The 17387-nt window shown below is 38.7% G+C and overlaps 2 protein-coding genes across 3 annotated transcripts in view; one reads left to right on the forward strand and one right to left on the reverse strand.

Moving 5' to 3' along the window:
* Positions 1–1127, reverse strand: part of SMC1B (structural maintenance of chromosomes 1B) — a 37253-nt gene extending 36126 nt beyond the window's left edge. Inside the window, exon 1 of the mRNA XM_063322596.1 lies at positions 1019–1127. Within this exon, the coding sequence (XP_063178666.1) occupies positions 1019–1127 (109 nt within the window). The remainder of the gene's footprint in view (positions 1–1018) is intronic.
* A 328-nt stretch (positions 1128–1455) lies between these two features.
* RIBC2 (RIB43A domain with coiled-coils 2) lies at positions 1456–16981 on the forward strand. 2 transcript variants are annotated; one of them, XM_063322609.1, is made up of 7 exons: positions 1456–1607; positions 5049–5130; positions 6706–7050; positions 7700–7818; positions 11822–12049; positions 13604–13770; positions 14732–16981. In XM_063322609.1, the coding sequence occupies exons 1-7, from the start codon at positions 1488–1490 to the stop codon at positions 14811–14813; spliced, it is 1143 nt and encodes a 380-aa protein (XP_063178679.1). In that variant the 5' UTR covers positions 1456–1487; the 3' UTR covers positions 14814–16981. The 2 variants fall into 2 exon arrangements, with proteins under 2 accessions (XP_063178679.1, XP_063178686.1); XM_063322616.1 differs by lacking the exon at positions 1456–1607 and adding an exon at positions 2702–2714.
* Positions 16982–17387: the final 406 nt, after the last annotated feature.

The following is a 17387-nucleotide window of genomic DNA, read 5'->3' on the forward strand; positions in this document are numbered from 1 at the left end:
CTTTCCAATTTGAAACAGTGAGGACAGGATGACAAAGAATATGATAATAAAGCTAAGCAAATTATTTACATACATAGAACTCACTTTAATTAGATAAGCAAAGAAACAACGTGATCTAAAAATCTAACTCACGAACTTAATCATTAACAGGCTGGGAAAACTAAGACCAAATGCTAAGCCCCTTGTGGCTCTTTGTTAGGATAGCCCTCACCTCCTATCTTATTTTCTCTGGCATATAAAAGATAAAATCCCATTTGTTGAATGGAACTTTCAAAAGAAGTGAATCAAATTTTAAAAAGTTCCAGTACCCATAGTATAACAATGTGGAGTCCATTCTACAAGTGGAGGCTCTTGCATGCTAAATTAGAGCTATTACCATCCTGCAAAGCTACTCCTTCCCAGAGGCATTTACTCACACAGCAAATACCACAGACTCAAATCAAGAAGGAGCTTTCCATTACTACAATTTACAATCCAGAGTATTAAAGTAAAACCATCTTTATGTGATATTACTAAGCTGAACTACAAACTGGAGTGGCACAGGCAAGGTGTGCTGTTTGCAAACCACTCATTCTACAATGGCTGGAAAAAACAGAGAAGACAACTAGAAATGTAAATTCCTTCAGCCACCCTGCCTCTGTCCTTCCATGCTGGAAAAATCTATACTTTCAGTTAAAGAAGCAATGGTAGATCAGGAGCCTCCAAAACTTTGCCTGTGCTGCCACTCCCTCGGGTGCATATGAAGAGACTTTAAACAGGCCCATAAGTCTTTAATTCCCCTCCTCAAAGCCCTGCAACTCTACTCCTCCGTGGGCAAGCTATCACCACCTATGCAGTGCAGCCATCCTGGCCTTATTCTTGGGCCTGCACCCATGTAGCTATTACTTCCTCCTTGTCAGGCCCAGGGTGTTCACAGAAAAGACACAGCAAATACCCCAAAATGGAAACCTAAATCCTGATGAGGAAGCAGGATTACCTACCACCTGCTGACCCCTCCTCCCACCCCCCAGCCTGCTACCTGATCCATTGGGCCCGATGATGCAGTTGAACCTCATGAAGGGGCCGATGAGCTGCTGCCCCCGCCATGACTTGAAGTCCTTCACCACCAGCAGCTTCAGGTAACCCATCCCTGCACCACTGGGCGAGGAGGCACAGAGACCGGTAGCCCGTGAACTCCCCCCACCAAGATTTAAATAACCAACGAGCGTATTTTACTAATTTATTTTCTGGGGGAGGTAAAACCCCCTCCGCTTGCCCTCAACCCCCCAACCCGGCCTCTCCCCTCAGCAGGCGGCAACACCACACCCGCAATGACCGCCCGCCTCGCGCTCCTGGCCACGCGGCCCGGCCACCCTCTCCGCGCGCAGGGGGCGGGGGAAGCGGGGAGGGGGCGGGGCTCCCGTTGCCACGGCGACCCGCTGTGTTTGCCCCGGCGGCGGGTGCTTCGGCCGGGCCGCGCTTCGCTCCCGGTCGCCCTTCTCGGCGCCATGAGCAGGCCGGGGCTGCAGCGGGAGCTGCGGGAGGAGGCCGCCGCCCTGGAGCGGCGGCGGCAGCGGGAGCTGCAGCGGCAGAGCCGCATCTTCAACGCGCGAGTCCGGACCATCGGGGTGAGGGCGCGGCCCAAGCCCCCGGCGCAGCGTGGGAAGGGATGGCGCCACCCCCCCCCCCCCTTCACCCTGCTACGATATGTCGTCCTGAGGAGACCGGTCTAAAGCTGGGGGGACCCCTGGGGCAGACTGGGGTAGGGGGGGTGATGCAGCTGCCCCAGCGGTTGCAGGGAGCGCGCGCCCCCTCAGCGCCTTCTAAGTGCTTGCGAGCACGCGCGGTCCCGGGTAAGGGCGGGAAACCGGGGGAAAACGCCCTGGTGGGTCTTTTAGAGGGCTGATGAGGCGCTTTGAAAAAGTTGTGCTGGTGAAAGCGACTTGAGATTCTCCGGGTATTGTCAACACTTATTTTTGGCAGCTGTTGCTGGAGTTTGTTTGTGTGTGAGAGAGCACGAGGGGGACTTATGTCTCGATGCTATAGGGTTCAAAGGCAAGATTTCATTTTTCCTTAATAGGAAGGAAAGATCAAGACCTGTGTTTCAGTGTCTGTGTAGGAGTTTAATGTAGCACGCATGTAGTGTGGCCAGCAGGACCAGGGAAGTGATTGTCCCGCTGTACTTGGCACTGGCGTGGTTGCATCTCGAGTACTGTGTTGAGTTTTGGGCCCCTCACTACAGGAGGGACTTTGAGGTACTGGAGCATCTCCAAAGAAGAATAGTTAAGCTGGTGAGGGCCCTAGAGAACAAGTCTTACGAGGAACAGCTGAGGCAATTGGGGTTCTTTAGCCTGGAGAAAAGGAGGCTGAGGGGAGACCTTATCGCTCTCTACAGCTACCTGAAAGGAGGCTGTAGCCAGGTGGGGGTTGGTCTCTTCTCCCAAGTAAGAAATGATAGGACAAGAGGAAATGGCCTCAAGTTGCACCAGGGGAGGTTTAAAGTGGATGTAAGGAAAAATTTCTTCACAGAAAGGGTTACCAAGCATTGGAACAGGCTGCCCAGGGAAGTGGTGGAATCAACATCCCTGGAGGTGTTTAAAAGACATGTAGACGTAGTGCTGAGCAACGTTGATTATTGGTGTTTTGGCAGTGCTAGGTTAACGGTTGGACTTTGGAAGAGACAACTTCAAGATCATCAACAAAAACGATTCTGTGATTCTGTGCTTTGCTTTGGGGTAAGCCAGAATCCTTGCGGAGTCAGCTCACGCAATGGGGTGTAAATAAATAAGTGGTTTTTACCTTTCTGCGGTGCAGATACTTCCCTCATCTGTTTCTCACTAGAAGCTAGAATCGGTGCTGTGAGAGATTTATTGCTGAAAGGGATCCTGCAGTTGGTTCCTAGTCTGCATCAGGCAAAATAGGACAGATCCATCAGGCCATGTTTATGTATATGGAATTAATTGATGTGTCTGATTTTTCCTGACAATGTAATACAGAAATTCTCAACTAATGAAAATCGGTATTTCTCTATGTACTTTATTGAGCAATACTGAACTACACCGTCTGAAGGTCTTTCTCAAATACTTTAGCAGAACTAACTATCAGACAGGTTTTGATAGGTCCATTTACATGAGACAAACATCTAAAATGAAGGAGAGCCCGTTGGAGAAATTTAGTAAATATTTTGATTCACGTCATTTGATGTACCTTATTGCTTGCCTGAGCAATGACTGCTGACAGAAGGGGCTATTCTTTTACTTTGATCTTAGGCCAAGTCCAAAGCATGAAGAGTCACAAATTTATACAGAGATATACTACATCAGCATTTCTGATGTGGATTTAGATTCTTTGCTTTCTCACTGTCTTTCTCACCAGTTTAGCTGAGCAGCTGTCTCTAACAAAATTAAAAATTCAAGGCAATATTTGGCTTAGACCACAAATCCTTTTGATTGAATTTTAAACTGAGTAGTTTAAAAACATGGAGATAATATACTGACTGGAAAGCAGAACAGGAACTGAGATTTTGGTTTTTCTCCTTGACTAGTTTTATTATTACTTTGACTTCTGTATCTGTTTCCTCATCTGAGTAATGGAGAAGTAAGATACCGCTCTCTTCACTTAGAGTTTTAAGAGTTTATCCTCAGTCAATCAGTACTTTCCCAAGAGTTCAGATGAGTAGTCCAAATGAAAAATTACTTTCCATTTATATATGAACTATTATACATAAATACAAGTAGATTAAAAATCAGCTGCTTCAAACTGTTCATAGTAAGGGATTTATTATTTTAATGCTTAAAAGTTAAATCTGTAGCTTAATGGGACTAAGAATGGTTGTTTTAGGGATCTATTCTTGTCAAGTGAAAGCTGCTCAAAAGGGGGAGAGCTGATAGTGTAGCTGAACTTACACACACAAGTCTCACAATGACTCACCTGTATTATTGCCAGAAGTTACTAATGGAGTCATATTGAATTTCTCTTAACAGGGTTTCCTATAGTACAGTGAAAGCTTGGTTTCCCAAGTGAGACCTCTAAATGAGTTGATATGTACACCCACAACTCCATTGGTTTTGGACAATTATACCCTATAGAATTTTTTATGCTTTCACTCCTGCTTACAGATGTACCTCTTTGCCTGATTGGTATAGTCAGTAGTCCTTTACAGCATTAACATATATTTTCAGCCATGATCTGTTTAGGTCTTTCTGTCTTGAATAGTTTTTAGTCAAAGACTATCAAAGTAGTTTACCAGTTTCTCGAAGAATTTTCATTGTTTTTTGATAAATCTTTCAAAGACATTAAGTGACTTGACCAGTGAAACAAAAAAGAAGAAATAAAATCCATGTTTCTGACTATTAATTTGCCACCTTCTGTAGACAAATACGGGACCCGATTCTTTTGCCTAAAATGTAGGTGGCTGCTATTATGCCTTGCTCAGCTACCCCTCTCCAGGGATGTGACTATTACGGATTGTATCCGTCAGCTGATTGTAGATGTCCGCATGTATCTCAAGTGGCACTGAATATTGCATTTGGTCAAACAGGTGAATCTCACACTCTATCAGATAGGACTGGAAAATTTCTTTCTGTTCCCTGTTATTTCTTCAATGTACTTATAGTGAACAATCTGTATTTTTTTCAAATCTGAACTGTTACAACTTCCTGTCATCTTGACTGTCAAAATACTTACCCACTTTATAAATGAAAGCAAAAAAAAAACCCACCAAAACTAAGTAAAAATGCCAGATATGATGGTGCAAACATGTTCTGTATAATGCAGCTTAAAATGTTTACATTTATAGCTCTAAATATCATGTAAATGTTGTGGTTTGTTCTGATTCGGTAGAAGAATATATCTATGATTATTAAAGGAAAGCAAACAAATAAGAATTTTGCTGTTTCTGGATTTTCTTTTTATATTGCCTACATTAAATAGAGATGTATATATATTCTGTTGGTAGTGGTTTTATATCTATCTCATACAACTGTGAATCAACTCAGCTTGACAATGCCTGTTTTTAATCATTCAAACATAGTATCTCTTAAAGAGCTGCTTTTTTTTCACTTTAATAGGTTGATAAAGATGCACTGGATACCCAGGTCAAGGACAGGAAAATTCAAGAAGCAGCTGAAAAAGCACGAAATGAAGAACTTGGTATATTCATAGATACTTTGATATTTCTGTGAAGAGTTAAATGTAATTTACCATCTGTTTCCTGCTTGCTTTTTCTCTTCAAGTACTTAAAACTGCCATATTTATTTCCAAATGGAGCCTGTCTCCTTGAGTCTTGCTATATATCTCTATCTATATAAATCTATCCGTCAAGATATATATATATGTATTTTTATATATATATATAAAAGTACAATTAAAGGCTTTTCTCTAAATTCAGACATACAAACCGAATACCATAATATGTAGTCTTATTTATGCTCATACATTTGCATTGGTACAGTATCTGTTTTCCTCAGTATCTGAAGATTTATATTGAGATGATTAAATTGGTATACATTTCCTAATAGGCCAGAATTTTCAGTGTTTTCTTCTAATAAGTGTTGATGAATAGCATTGTTCAGAGACCTGAAGATAAGGGAGCATTTAAAAAAAACTTAATTACTTAATGCTGTTCTTTTCAGAATAGTAGTCGCAAATTTGTTTGATTGCTTTCTTGTAGAGTAAGCCCATGTTCTGTCTAGTCATTCTTCTATAGAATATCTAGATCTATAGAATCCTCTATGGATTATTATTGCTCCAGGCATGAGTCATGTACAACAGGGCAGTAAGTAAGAGCCACTGCCGAATCAGAACACATAGCCACACAAATATTTCAGCCGTGTCCCCCGACCTCAAAACCCTTTGTGGCCCTCTGTGTTAGGAATGCTTTCCTGTGGTATCATGTGAAAAGGTCCTACAGACTCAGCGCTCTGTGGGTTTCAAGAAGAGCTGGAATGGAGCTGCCAACTTCCATGCTGTGCTTCTGCGTCTGCTTGTGATTTCCCTGGCAGATTACCTGTCAGACTTTGACTCCTAGGAAACTGCCAGAAGCAATGTGTAGTCTGGCAGCAGAGCAAATGACGTTTTCTTGTGAATTATATTTAAATGGCAAGAATGGCGAGTTTTGGATGGGTTTTTTTGTTGTTGATTGTTTATTTCTCTTTAAAACTAAATCAATTACAGCATTTTGATTAAATGGACAAGAGCTATTAAGTTTGTCACAAACTGTTTGTGCCACTCAGTTCGTTTAGTGCTATGGTTAGAAAAATTATTGGAACTATGAAACAACTATCTATATTCATTTCATTGGGAGCCCAATATTTTTTTTCTTAATAAGCAACTTAATGTATTTCACTTGTAAACTAAAAGTAAATGGGAAGAATTAGTATACAGTACACTTCATGTGCTACTGCAAGTTTTAATCAAATGAAACCTCATAGTTTTACAAGTATTTATTATTGCTTTTGTTTCACATGCATATATTTCATAGTAACATTAATAAGATAATTGATTCCTAAAAAACTGAAAGTATTTTATAAGTAAATATTATTAACATTAGAGTGTTTCCTGGTCTGATACTCATAGATAAAATACTCTTTCCTAAAGTATAAAAGTTTGAAGACTTATATGCTATTTATTCCTCTTCAAAGTTTTATTTTCCATCTTACATATGCACTTCCATGATACATGTGCACTTCTAAGAAGTGTATTTTCATTGCGTTCATTTTTCTGTAGCTAATGAAATGAAGCAAAATGACAAGATAATGTGTATGTTAGAAGAACGACAGAAAAATGATATCAGAAACATAAATAAGGCTATCACTGAATTTCAGAAGAATTTTCAGAAGCCAGAAACAAGACGTGAATTTGACCTGTCTGATCCGCAAGCCCTAAAGAAGGATAAACCTGCTCGACTTTCGGATGATGATCCTCGATGTACCGTATCTGGCTTGCAGAAGTTTATGGGCGAAGACTTAAACTATAATCAGAGGATGAAATTTCAAAAGGAGCAGTTAAGAGAGTGGTCTCTTCAGCAACAGAGAGACTGGAAGAATGCATTAGCTGATCAAAAAGTTGCAGGTAACAAAAGAAGATAACACAGTTTTAATCTGCTTTTTCTGAAATTCTGGTGTATCTGTATCTCTGGTGTAGCCTATTGTGTCAGAGTCTGACATAGCAGTATTTTAGTATATTCAGCATTTGGCTTTTAGTCGAAAAAAACCTGCAGCAGTTTTCACTTCACAAGCTTTAATGTATTCAATATGTCACTTAAGAAATCTGTATTTAATAACATGATGATTTCATTTCTGTTTTACGCCTCAAATGAAGTATCAGAGCATTCTGAAAAACCATCCATGTTTTGCATGGTAGATGGTATGTTTTACTTCATCAGACCAAATTGTCCAATCTTTACTGTTCCAGAGCAGAAAAAATAATGCTGATTTTCCTTTAACTTGTCATGAAACATTTTTTTCTGCATAACAGGCTTTAACATACTCTTTCATTTTAACTTTAACTGTTAAGAGAAGATTGGTTACCTAATAAACTGATTTCATGAGTCACCTGAGATTCCTAGATGTAAAGCTTTGGTGGTAGGATTTGGAAATAGTTATGTAATTCAGCCTACTGTATCTGTAGCTCCTCTGTCTCTCTCTGTTTTATAGTGTCTTACTCACATGGCACATCATGCCCATGAATATTGACTAAATTTCATTTTAATCTACTTTAGATGATCTTTATGACAAGAATAGGATTGCACTTGACCAAAAGACTATGGAGCAACAACGAAAAGAAGAAGAAAACAGGCGTGCTGTTTGTGCAGCTATTAAAGATTTCAATAGAACCCAGGTAAATTAATGTAGGGTTTGATGGTTTGTTTTTAAAAAAAGTGGAGTCACAGAAGGAAAACAAGATGAGCAAAAGTACAATGAGTAATGACGAATGATGTTTTCACAGAGGTTTCTTAGCAGCTAACTTCCAAAGTTGTTTCAGTAATTGGAAGATAGAATTTATTCACTTTGTCCTCTGCAAGGATCTAGCTGTTCTCTATGAGTTACCCTCTGTCAAAGATCTCCCTCCTGGTTCTCAGCTTGCTGACTAGAGGGCAGCAACAACTCTCCAGTCTCTCAAGGACTTGTAGTCTGTCAATCAGGGTACAGCAAAAGCCTCCTATGCTTCCTTCTGGTTTTATATCAGTCACTGGACAATCTTATCTGTGTCCGCCTGCTTTTCTTTTTGCTTGTGTGGGCACATTACTGCCAGTAGCTTTTTGTCTTTATTGCTTATGTTAATTCCCCAGAACCACTGGTTTTGGCACTTTGACTACTTCCTTGGTATTTGTGTACCTGTCTCTTGGTTGTTTAGCAAGCGTGCTTTGGAACCTATTGAAACATGATATGAACCTTTATCTGTCTTAGTACCATTATCTGTCATGCTCCAGCCCTTTATCTTACGGTACAGATTTTTTTTTCCGTTCAGCTTGTACTTACAGCTCAAAGGACAAGATGGATGCTGTTAGTTTGGTTAAACTATATTTGGAGTGAATTAGCTTAAATTTATTAAATCACATCAAAATAAGTCACATTTAAATTACCTACATCAAGTATGGTATCTTTTGCTTTAAGTATGTAAGCATGCAGATCTTTTTGTAAGTGTTGCTTGAGCATTTCAAGGTACATTTGGTGTATAATTTTGTTTATAGATAGCCCAAGGTAATTGAAAAGGCTTTTACTTCTTGAAGTCATGGATGTTGAACCATGTTTTATATAAATAGCCACAAAAGTACCCTAAATGGCTGGTGCACTTAGGGTAGTGGTAGTATCCCAAATAATTGTTGTCATACCAATTGATTCCATGTAAAAATTCCTGATTTTGTGACAGGGTTTGGGAATGGGATGGTTTTGTGGGTTTTAATGTTTGGGCATATACATTCTATTTGCCTTGCGTGCATAGTAAATATCAAAAAAAAGACTTGCTCTTTGCTTTTTTCTAACGTAAGGCCATGATAATGGAGATTGGGGCAACAGTTTCCTCTTATTTTCTGCTGTCCCTTGCTGTGTTGTATAGATTTGAGTTACAGCTTGCAGCTCTTTGTCTTTCTTCCTAACATAGTTAGTTAAGACCACAATACTGTTTTCAGCATTTCCTTAATTTGCTGAATGGTTGAGAAAATCTCTTCTTTTTCCCTGAAATGATGTGCTGGCACAGTTGCAGCTTTTCTGTATTAAAGATGCTACCCAGAGATTTCAGGTCGCCTGTCCTTTCAGTGTTCTTGTCTTTAAGAGAAAGCCATGTTACAGAGGCATTTTCTGTACATCTCTTTCCCAAGAGAGAAAACTAGGGCATTCAGCCTAAGGATAAACTTCACAGAAGAAATCTCTTGATCTGACCTCAGATGCATCAAACAGAAGTCTTCAGCAGTTTCAGCATTCTGAGTAGCCAGTTTGAAGACCTTAACCACTTGAGGGTGCAGTCTGACACTGCGTTTTTCTCTACCCACATCTGCTCTACCTGTCAGTGACTGCCAAAAGAGCTTTTTCTTGTTCCCTACGTTTCATTCCACTTTTTCTGCTGTGCAGAAATCTAATGATCACAAAGCTTCAGGATGTGTTAGATCATTTCTCAAATCCAAAAGAAAATGAATTCTGGTCTAGAATGAGAGACTGATAAATGTGACTGAGAGGAGTGAATGCGCAGTCTGAGGTAGCAGTAAAGGAAGGGAGAAAGCAAACCCACCCTTTCTAAGGCAACCCACAGTTACGGTAGTTTGGATAAAGTATAATATGGAAATACATGGTCAGAGAGGAAGAAATTTCCTAGAATTTAATTTTGGATCAGTCATTATCTCTGTGGCCATCATCTGTAATCCTTAAGGTTGCCAGTATTTTTAGGGAATGTAAAAAAAAGATTATTCTTTTTTTAAAAAAAAAACAACCCAAACAAAAAAACCGCAAACATAAAACCCAGTAAGTAATGTACTCCAGGAGAAATGTTTTTTGGTCAATCTGCTAGTCAATTGGTAAAGAATTCCAGCAGATGACTGAAAGTAGGATATCTCAGTTCATCACAGCCTGTCTTCATTACAGGGTTTGATGTTGCCGCCCCCTGTGACAGTGGTTCAGCTTCCTCTGCTTACTAATGACTTTATTGCTGACAAGCTTATTGCTAAGGGTTCTTTTTGTTCTTATGGAATTAATTAGCAGGACAATTAACTGATTATGTGGTACCATATTTCCCAGTGGTGAAGGGTCCTGTACTGTAAGCATTTAAGTGTGTGTAGTTTCTAGAAAACTGGTGCTTTTTTTAATTAATGCTCAGATTTTCTCTCACCTTAGTATGCGTTAACCAGGAATACCAACATTGCTTTTGTCTTTGGTATGAGAGAAGACCTTTACTACTAGCTTGAACTGTCAGTTGTTCCTTCTGAAATCATTCATACATAAGTAGCAATCACTTTAATTTGCCAGCCAGGTAACAGAAATGAAGGCTACCCAGAGTCCTGACTAGAATATACATTTTTTGCTTCTTTTGGTGTGATTGTGATTCCATAGCAGAATCTTACTGTTGGCAGAAAGAGGTTCTTCAGCAAGGATAATAACACTTGGGAATGCACAGTTTAGCAGTACAGCGGTAGATAGACTGATTGTGTTCTTGAAATCAGAAAGAAAGTTTCTTCTCATTTTACATAGCACAGGACTTGAATCCTTTCCAAGATACTTTGTAGATAATGTTAAGAAAATGAGAGGCTGTGATTACAGAGGATCTCTAAGTTAATGACCTCATATTTATAGGCTTGTTAGATTTAAGAAAATCGGCAAGAAAAGTAAAGAGCTGTTCTACTTAACTTGCAAAGTGAATATTCTCAAGCCGGTGATTTTTGAACAGAGCATGAGACAATCTTGGACAAACCAGAGAGATAAGTATCCATTGATCTGTTGCAGTCAAGATATATGTGTAAAGCTACATATGCAAGGGACAGGTCTGGCAACCTGTGCTCTTTGTGCCCTAGCAAGAAGGACATTACCTATCCTCTGTCCAGATGGAAGCTGGCACTGTGCATTGTTCCAGATGGTTCAGTTTACGCGTTATGGAAGAATGAGACAGGATTAGAACTGGATGATGTATAGCATTATCATTTTCTCCAAATAAGTTTACTTAGTCTAATTCTTTTTTGGAAGGTAATTACTTTAAAATAAAATCATCATATTTGCTTTTGGAAGTTTTGTAAGGGGAAAATTTCCTCTGAATAGGAGACTATGACCTTATAGTGGACATTAGGAACAGTGGTTTCCATAGGAAATGCAAATTATGATTTCTAATACTACAGATATGTTCACATAATATGATTCAAGTTTGCATTTTGTATCAGCAAAGGGAACAGATTCAAGGCTGCATCTTCAGGCTTAACGTAGGCATCTCCTATCTGTTTGTTTGTTTGCTTAACTATGCTCTCTACGTAGATCTCATATGTAATATATACCAAGGCTAGTGATTCAAGATTGTAAATTTATATCATAAATTTCTTCCATGTTGTGTCTGGCCTCCAAATATCAACTGGTATTTGCTTGAGGATAAATGTGAAATTATTTTTATTTAATTCTGGCTTTTCTTATAAAAAAAATTATTTTTCCCCAAACTACTTGCTGTATCTGATATGACAAAATTAAAGAAAGGTATTCAGTTAGATATTAAATCTTAGTCAATAGGACCATGATCACAGTATTCCTATGTCATGCTGTTGACAACAGTATGCAAGTTGGAAAGAAATCTATTGTGATGCGCTTTGTTGCATCCCTTAGTTAATATTTTCTCTTGGGAAAAATTATCGGTTCCCTGCTTTCACTGAATTTAGGCTGCTGAAATAGCTGAGAGAAAGAAGTTGGAAAAGTATCAAAAAATGAAGGATGACATGGATGAAATTTCCAGCCTTCTTCAAGGAGACTTACTTTCCGAAAACCCTGAACAAGCAGTCAGTTCCTTTGGTAGACATCGTGTGATCACAGATCGATGGAAGGGAATGAATCAGGATCAGCTGATGGCAATCCGTTACTCTCAACAGCAACAAGTTCTGGAGAAACTGGTATTTCAGCTTCTGTGCATATTCTGTATTCCTGGTTTTCATAATATTATAGTTTGTAGAAGAAAATATTGTTTGCCCTGCGTGTCCCATTGTGAGACTGTTTTCTGTTGACCTGAATTTTACCCAAACTTTAATTAATCAAACTGAACACAGTGTCTCTGAAGCAGCTGGGAAATGTCATGGAGCAGCAGGAGCAGGCTGGAGCCCTGGGGTTGGACTGGGAAGAAGGTTGCTGTGGAGCCCAGGGCCAAGGGGACTGGCCCAGCTGGGGAGCAAGGTCCTGCACTGCCTGAGAGCCAGGCTTCATGGTACAGTTTAGGACTTGGGACTGCATGAGCAGTTCCTGCAAGGGATGAGCAGGAGTGGGCTGCTCCACAGGGGAAGAAGAGCCAGGAGCTGAGGGTGAGAGCAGGGCAGGCCAGAGTATTGTTCTTATGCTCAAGGGTACTCGAGCAAGACAAACAGAGCAGGTCCAGTGATGCTAATTATGCATATTTCGTAGTCTTAAGAGTTCATGAATGCGACAGAATTTCCTTTCTATCATACCACACAAATATGAGCCATGCTCTGGGATGAAATGACAATAGAAAAACTAAATGTCAATAACGGTCAAAAGGTGTATGGAAGCAGGCAGTCAAAATGAAGAAATCTACCCTTCCTATGCAGTCACAAGTGTGCAGGCCTAGGTATTGTGAAGTAGGAAGCTACTTACCTCGTTCAGCGTAGAGGCTGGATTCATAACAGCTAATGAATAGCTATTCAATTTTATTTTTTATTCTCTACAATACCTTTTGCTACACCATGTCTTACCTACTGCTGTTATTAAAGGTGAAGGTAGAACTGTCATTTTCCCGGCTCTCTTATGACCCTGAAGTGAACACATTCAAGTAGTTAAGCTAGCAGAAAATGAACCCCATCGAGAAAAGTGAGGGTTTTTTCAGGCTTGGTTTCTTGAATCAGTTAAATGTGATGTCAGGGAAGTGAGGTACAATATAATGGAGTAGAGGAAAAAATGGTTTGGATTTACTTATCTGGTCTTGATGGCTCAGTTAGTACACTCAGTTACCCGTATTATAAGTCATAATGATGACTACTAACTTCTGACCTCAAGAAGTTACAACCCTTCCTAACAAGAACTTTAAAAAAAAATAAAATTAAAAAATCTGTCTTGCTGCTCTGTGTTTTTAGAGAGCTAGTATGTCAGAAAGAAATAGTAATCTACTGCTTAACTTCTGCCAGGCAGCAGATCCTAATTTTCATACCTCGTGCAGAGTTAGGACTGTCTTGCTACTGGAAAAGGATAGCCGTGCAGAGTTAGGATTGTCTTGCTACCTGGAAAAGGATAGCTTTCTCATCTGCAGTATCTTACCTCTGCCTAATGCATGGGTTCCTACCTGGTTTGGAAGTGGTTACTTTTTCTCCCTATTTCAAATGCTTCCCCTAGTGTTCAATAAAGGCGAGCAAGTTTGTTTGGATGAATTTACCAATGGGACTTTATATAGACTGTTTCATCTTTGAATGAAGAGAAAATGAAGCATTTTTTCATTCTCATAGAGACTAAAAGAGGAAGAACGCCAAAGAGATGCTGAATGGGACAGGCAAAGTATACAGGTTGCAAGAGCACAGTTGGTTTTAGAGAGGCATCAACGACGACAGAATCGGGAACGCCGCCAGGCTTTAGATAACATAAACGCAGAGCTATCTCAGGAGCAGAAATCAAAGTAAGTACCAAAAGAGTTTTCTTCTTTTCAAATAAAACACTTCACCGTTAACACAATACCTTGGCTGTCAAAGAGCTTTTTTACTTGTATTGTTTATTACTTTTTTAATATACTTGTTACAAGTTTATACTTTTAAAAAAATCAACAATTCAGCTTAAGTATGTTTTTCAGTACTATTTAAACATCTTCAAAGAGTAGGTTATGATTGTTACTGACTTACATGTATGAATTAGTAGCTGGAATTCTTAAAAGTTTTACACTGACAACAGATAGTTTATATAGATAGCAAAACGGAGAATAAATAGAATTAACTATTTTATTTTATTATCAGGTGTAAAACAGTACATGTTTCTTTAATTTACCTTAGTTTTCTGAAACAAAAAAGGATGGATACCAGTAGAACTGTCAGTTTCTGATAGCTCAGGGTTAAGCTAATGGCACAAATGGAGCTTTTCCATTATGTATGACAAAAGTAGGTGATACTTTAGCTAATTAGCGGATGTGTCTTGGTGGACAGGTCTTTTGTCTGCTCTAATGGGAAAGGACAAAGATAATATGTGAAGGGAAAAAAATAATCAAACTAAGTCATTCAGTGTTCTATTCTTCCAGTCTTTTTTTTTCTTTTTTTTCATCATGCATGCATGCATACATACATTTTGCAAAAGTATTTCAAGTGCCTGATGCTTTCCTATTAGGAAAGCAAAAATTCAGAATTGTGTTGATCTAGTTTTTCACTGTGAGATTTTTGAAAGTTTATTTTATGATGAAAAAAAATTTGCTATTTTGGGACATGGCATACATTTTGGAGAAAAAATATCTAATTAAATGAAATTCCATTTCTAATAATTCTGAATTTTATGAGCATTTATGAGAGTTTATGCATTACATCTTCCGGTGTCTCAGGTTACTTCTATATTATGAGAAAACACTTACTAACTGCATTTTTTTAATTTATTGCTAGGAACATTTATCTTAAAGAAGAAGCATATTCAAATTTTCCAACAAGCCAGTATTACGCACAGTTTAATACAACCAGCCGATGACATTCTGGATAATCAACCTGAAATATACAGAAGTATGTAGACATATTAAAATTTTTAATTGAGTAATCCCGTGTTTTATTATTTTTATCTGTTCCCTATCCTGTTCAAACAGTGCACTCAAACTAAAGGACAGTCTGCTAGGCCACATCTGTTCAAAGAAGAGAAAAACATTGTAATAATTTCTAAACTTGGTTGTTTTTCTAAAAAGTACTAATTCAGTAGTAGGTTGTTTGACTACTGTGTCTCAGGCTTAACTGTAATATTTACATTATCCATGGCTTTAGAAATCGATTTCTGGGAAGGAATCACAATTTAAAATACAATGCTACTTTATGCAACTTGGTCAGAGGGGAATGCTGCCCGATCACAAGTGATGCACACTTAGCAGATTCTATGTGAGGGAATAAAAATGGCCTAGGTAGAAAGTTTTGGTTTTGTTTGTTTGTGTTTTTGTTTTGTTTGGGTTTGGTTTTTAAAAGCAAAAAAAGCAGCCAGACACAAAATGGACAAGTTGGTCAGAAATACTGCCTTTATTTCTTGAATATTAGGAATAAGAAGATTTCGACATTTACCAAGGTGATTTTAGCATCAAGGTATGACACAAAAATGGAATGTGTGTTATTTTAAGTGGACAAAAAGTATGAGGGGAAAGTATTCCTACGTACACCATCACTTGTTAGAAATAACAGAGAAAATTTAAGGGTAGTGTGCCTCTGAAGAAGAGGGAGAGAAGAGGAAGAGTTTACAGATGTGATGGAAGAGGGGGGAAAAAGCAGGCATGTACCAAACAAAATCAAGGAGAAAAATCTCAGCTTGTGCAGGGTAATTCAGGGAAACAGTTTGCTTCCTGTCTTTATAGTTACAGATTTGACTTAGCAATGGAAGAGACAGTCAATGATATTTGAAAAATAGGCAAGTGAAACCCACGGAAAGAAAATATGAAGCAGCAATGCAAGAAACTAAAAGCACAAGAGAAATGGGTGGTGGAGATAACCATAAAAGTAAATCTAGAAGGGAAAGAGACAACATACCGAGGACTGGAAAAAGGGTTAGAAGACTTAATGATTTAAAACAGAAGAAAGAATGAGAGATTCAGCTAAACATCCAAGACCTCTAAGATTGTGAACCCTTAGTAAAAATAGAGAGGCCATTTATGACGATAGATCTTGAAATAAGTATGTGTAGCTTGCCAGAATCTAGTATGCGAACTGGGCATAAAAAACATCCTCGTGATATTGGCATGGAGTCTGCTAATTGTTCTTTGTATCAGGATAGTGACAACTTTGAATTCTGGTGAAACAGGTTGAAGAAGACTACACCAGGCTAAGTAGGAAAGATATTTAAAGAAACTGAGGCTGAGGTAAACTCTAATGACTTATTCTCATCATTGTGAAAGTAATCAATAATGCATGGTTCTCAATATAGATACTATTAGGAGGATTTTGAAATGTTTGAAGGAAGCATTCCTTGAAAGGGGACTGTTCAAACAGATCTGTTTGCATTCCTTGAAAGGGGATTCTTCAAATAGGTCTGTTTGCTCAGCTGAAATAGTGGCCCTGTGGGATCAGGCTGATTAGACCAATTACCATTTTGAACCAGGTAATAACAACAAGAGTTTGGAAAAGACCATTGTGTTAATCCCTCTAGATGGAGAGGAGGAAGAGAATCAAGTAAGGAGAATATAAAAATAGGTAAAGAAGTGTCTTGGGACAGGATAACCCATAGCAAAAAGGTATGTCCCTATTTTAGTATATTAATACAACTGGAACTAATTGCAGTATAGATAGAAACTAGGTAGTAAAGCTGTGTGTCTGGAATACAGGAACTGAGGAATGCGCTATTCAGAAAAGTTGGAAGATAGAGCTGAGAGAGGATCTCACTTGCACCGTTAATGATGAACCAGATTACAGAGAAGTAAAAAGGGATGGTATTCAAGAGATTCTAATGTGATAGGTACTTGGAAATCCATTTATTTGTCAGGCCGGGATTCACACATGGCTGGATGTCTTTGTAATACTACCAAATACTGTATTAAATTGACAATCTCAGAAGTGCAGGTACTCATCTCAGAATAGAAAGGCTATCAAGTGGGGTGGGAGGATAAAACAGTAGTCTATCTATAGTAGTTTTCATTTAACTAAAGTTGGATTTGATCTGTGTTGAATATCTCAGGCACTGACTTTTTTCTTCTCTTTAACACAAAGTTTTAATTACCTGACAGAAAAAATTAATAAAGGAAGTATTAAAAAGTCCATGAAATTGTCTTCATTTGTCCAACCTGTGTGAGTATGTGTTTACAGACTTTACAACAGCTGTAGAGTTTAACTAAAATATGCTGGACCTAGTCAGGTGACATTTGAGCTTCCTTAAGGAAGGACTATGTGACTAAAGCCTTTTTGTATATACCTATTCACTTGCTGGAAAACTTTCTGTATGAAGTTACAAAAAGGATAGGTTTCTCAGTTATACTACGAATAAGCCTTTAGATAAAAATTCAAATAAGAAGACTCTGACAGTTCAATAATTGGGTAGGATCAGGCATCACTAAATTCCCTGGAAAATTTTCTGCATCAT

This window comes from Chroicocephalus ridibundus, chromosome 1, assembly GCF_963924245.1.
Source record: "Chroicocephalus ridibundus chromosome 1, bChrRid1.1, whole genome shotgun sequence".
NCBI classification, from domain to species: domain Eukaryota; kingdom Metazoa; phylum Chordata; class Aves; order Charadriiformes; family Laridae; genus Chroicocephalus; species Chroicocephalus ridibundus.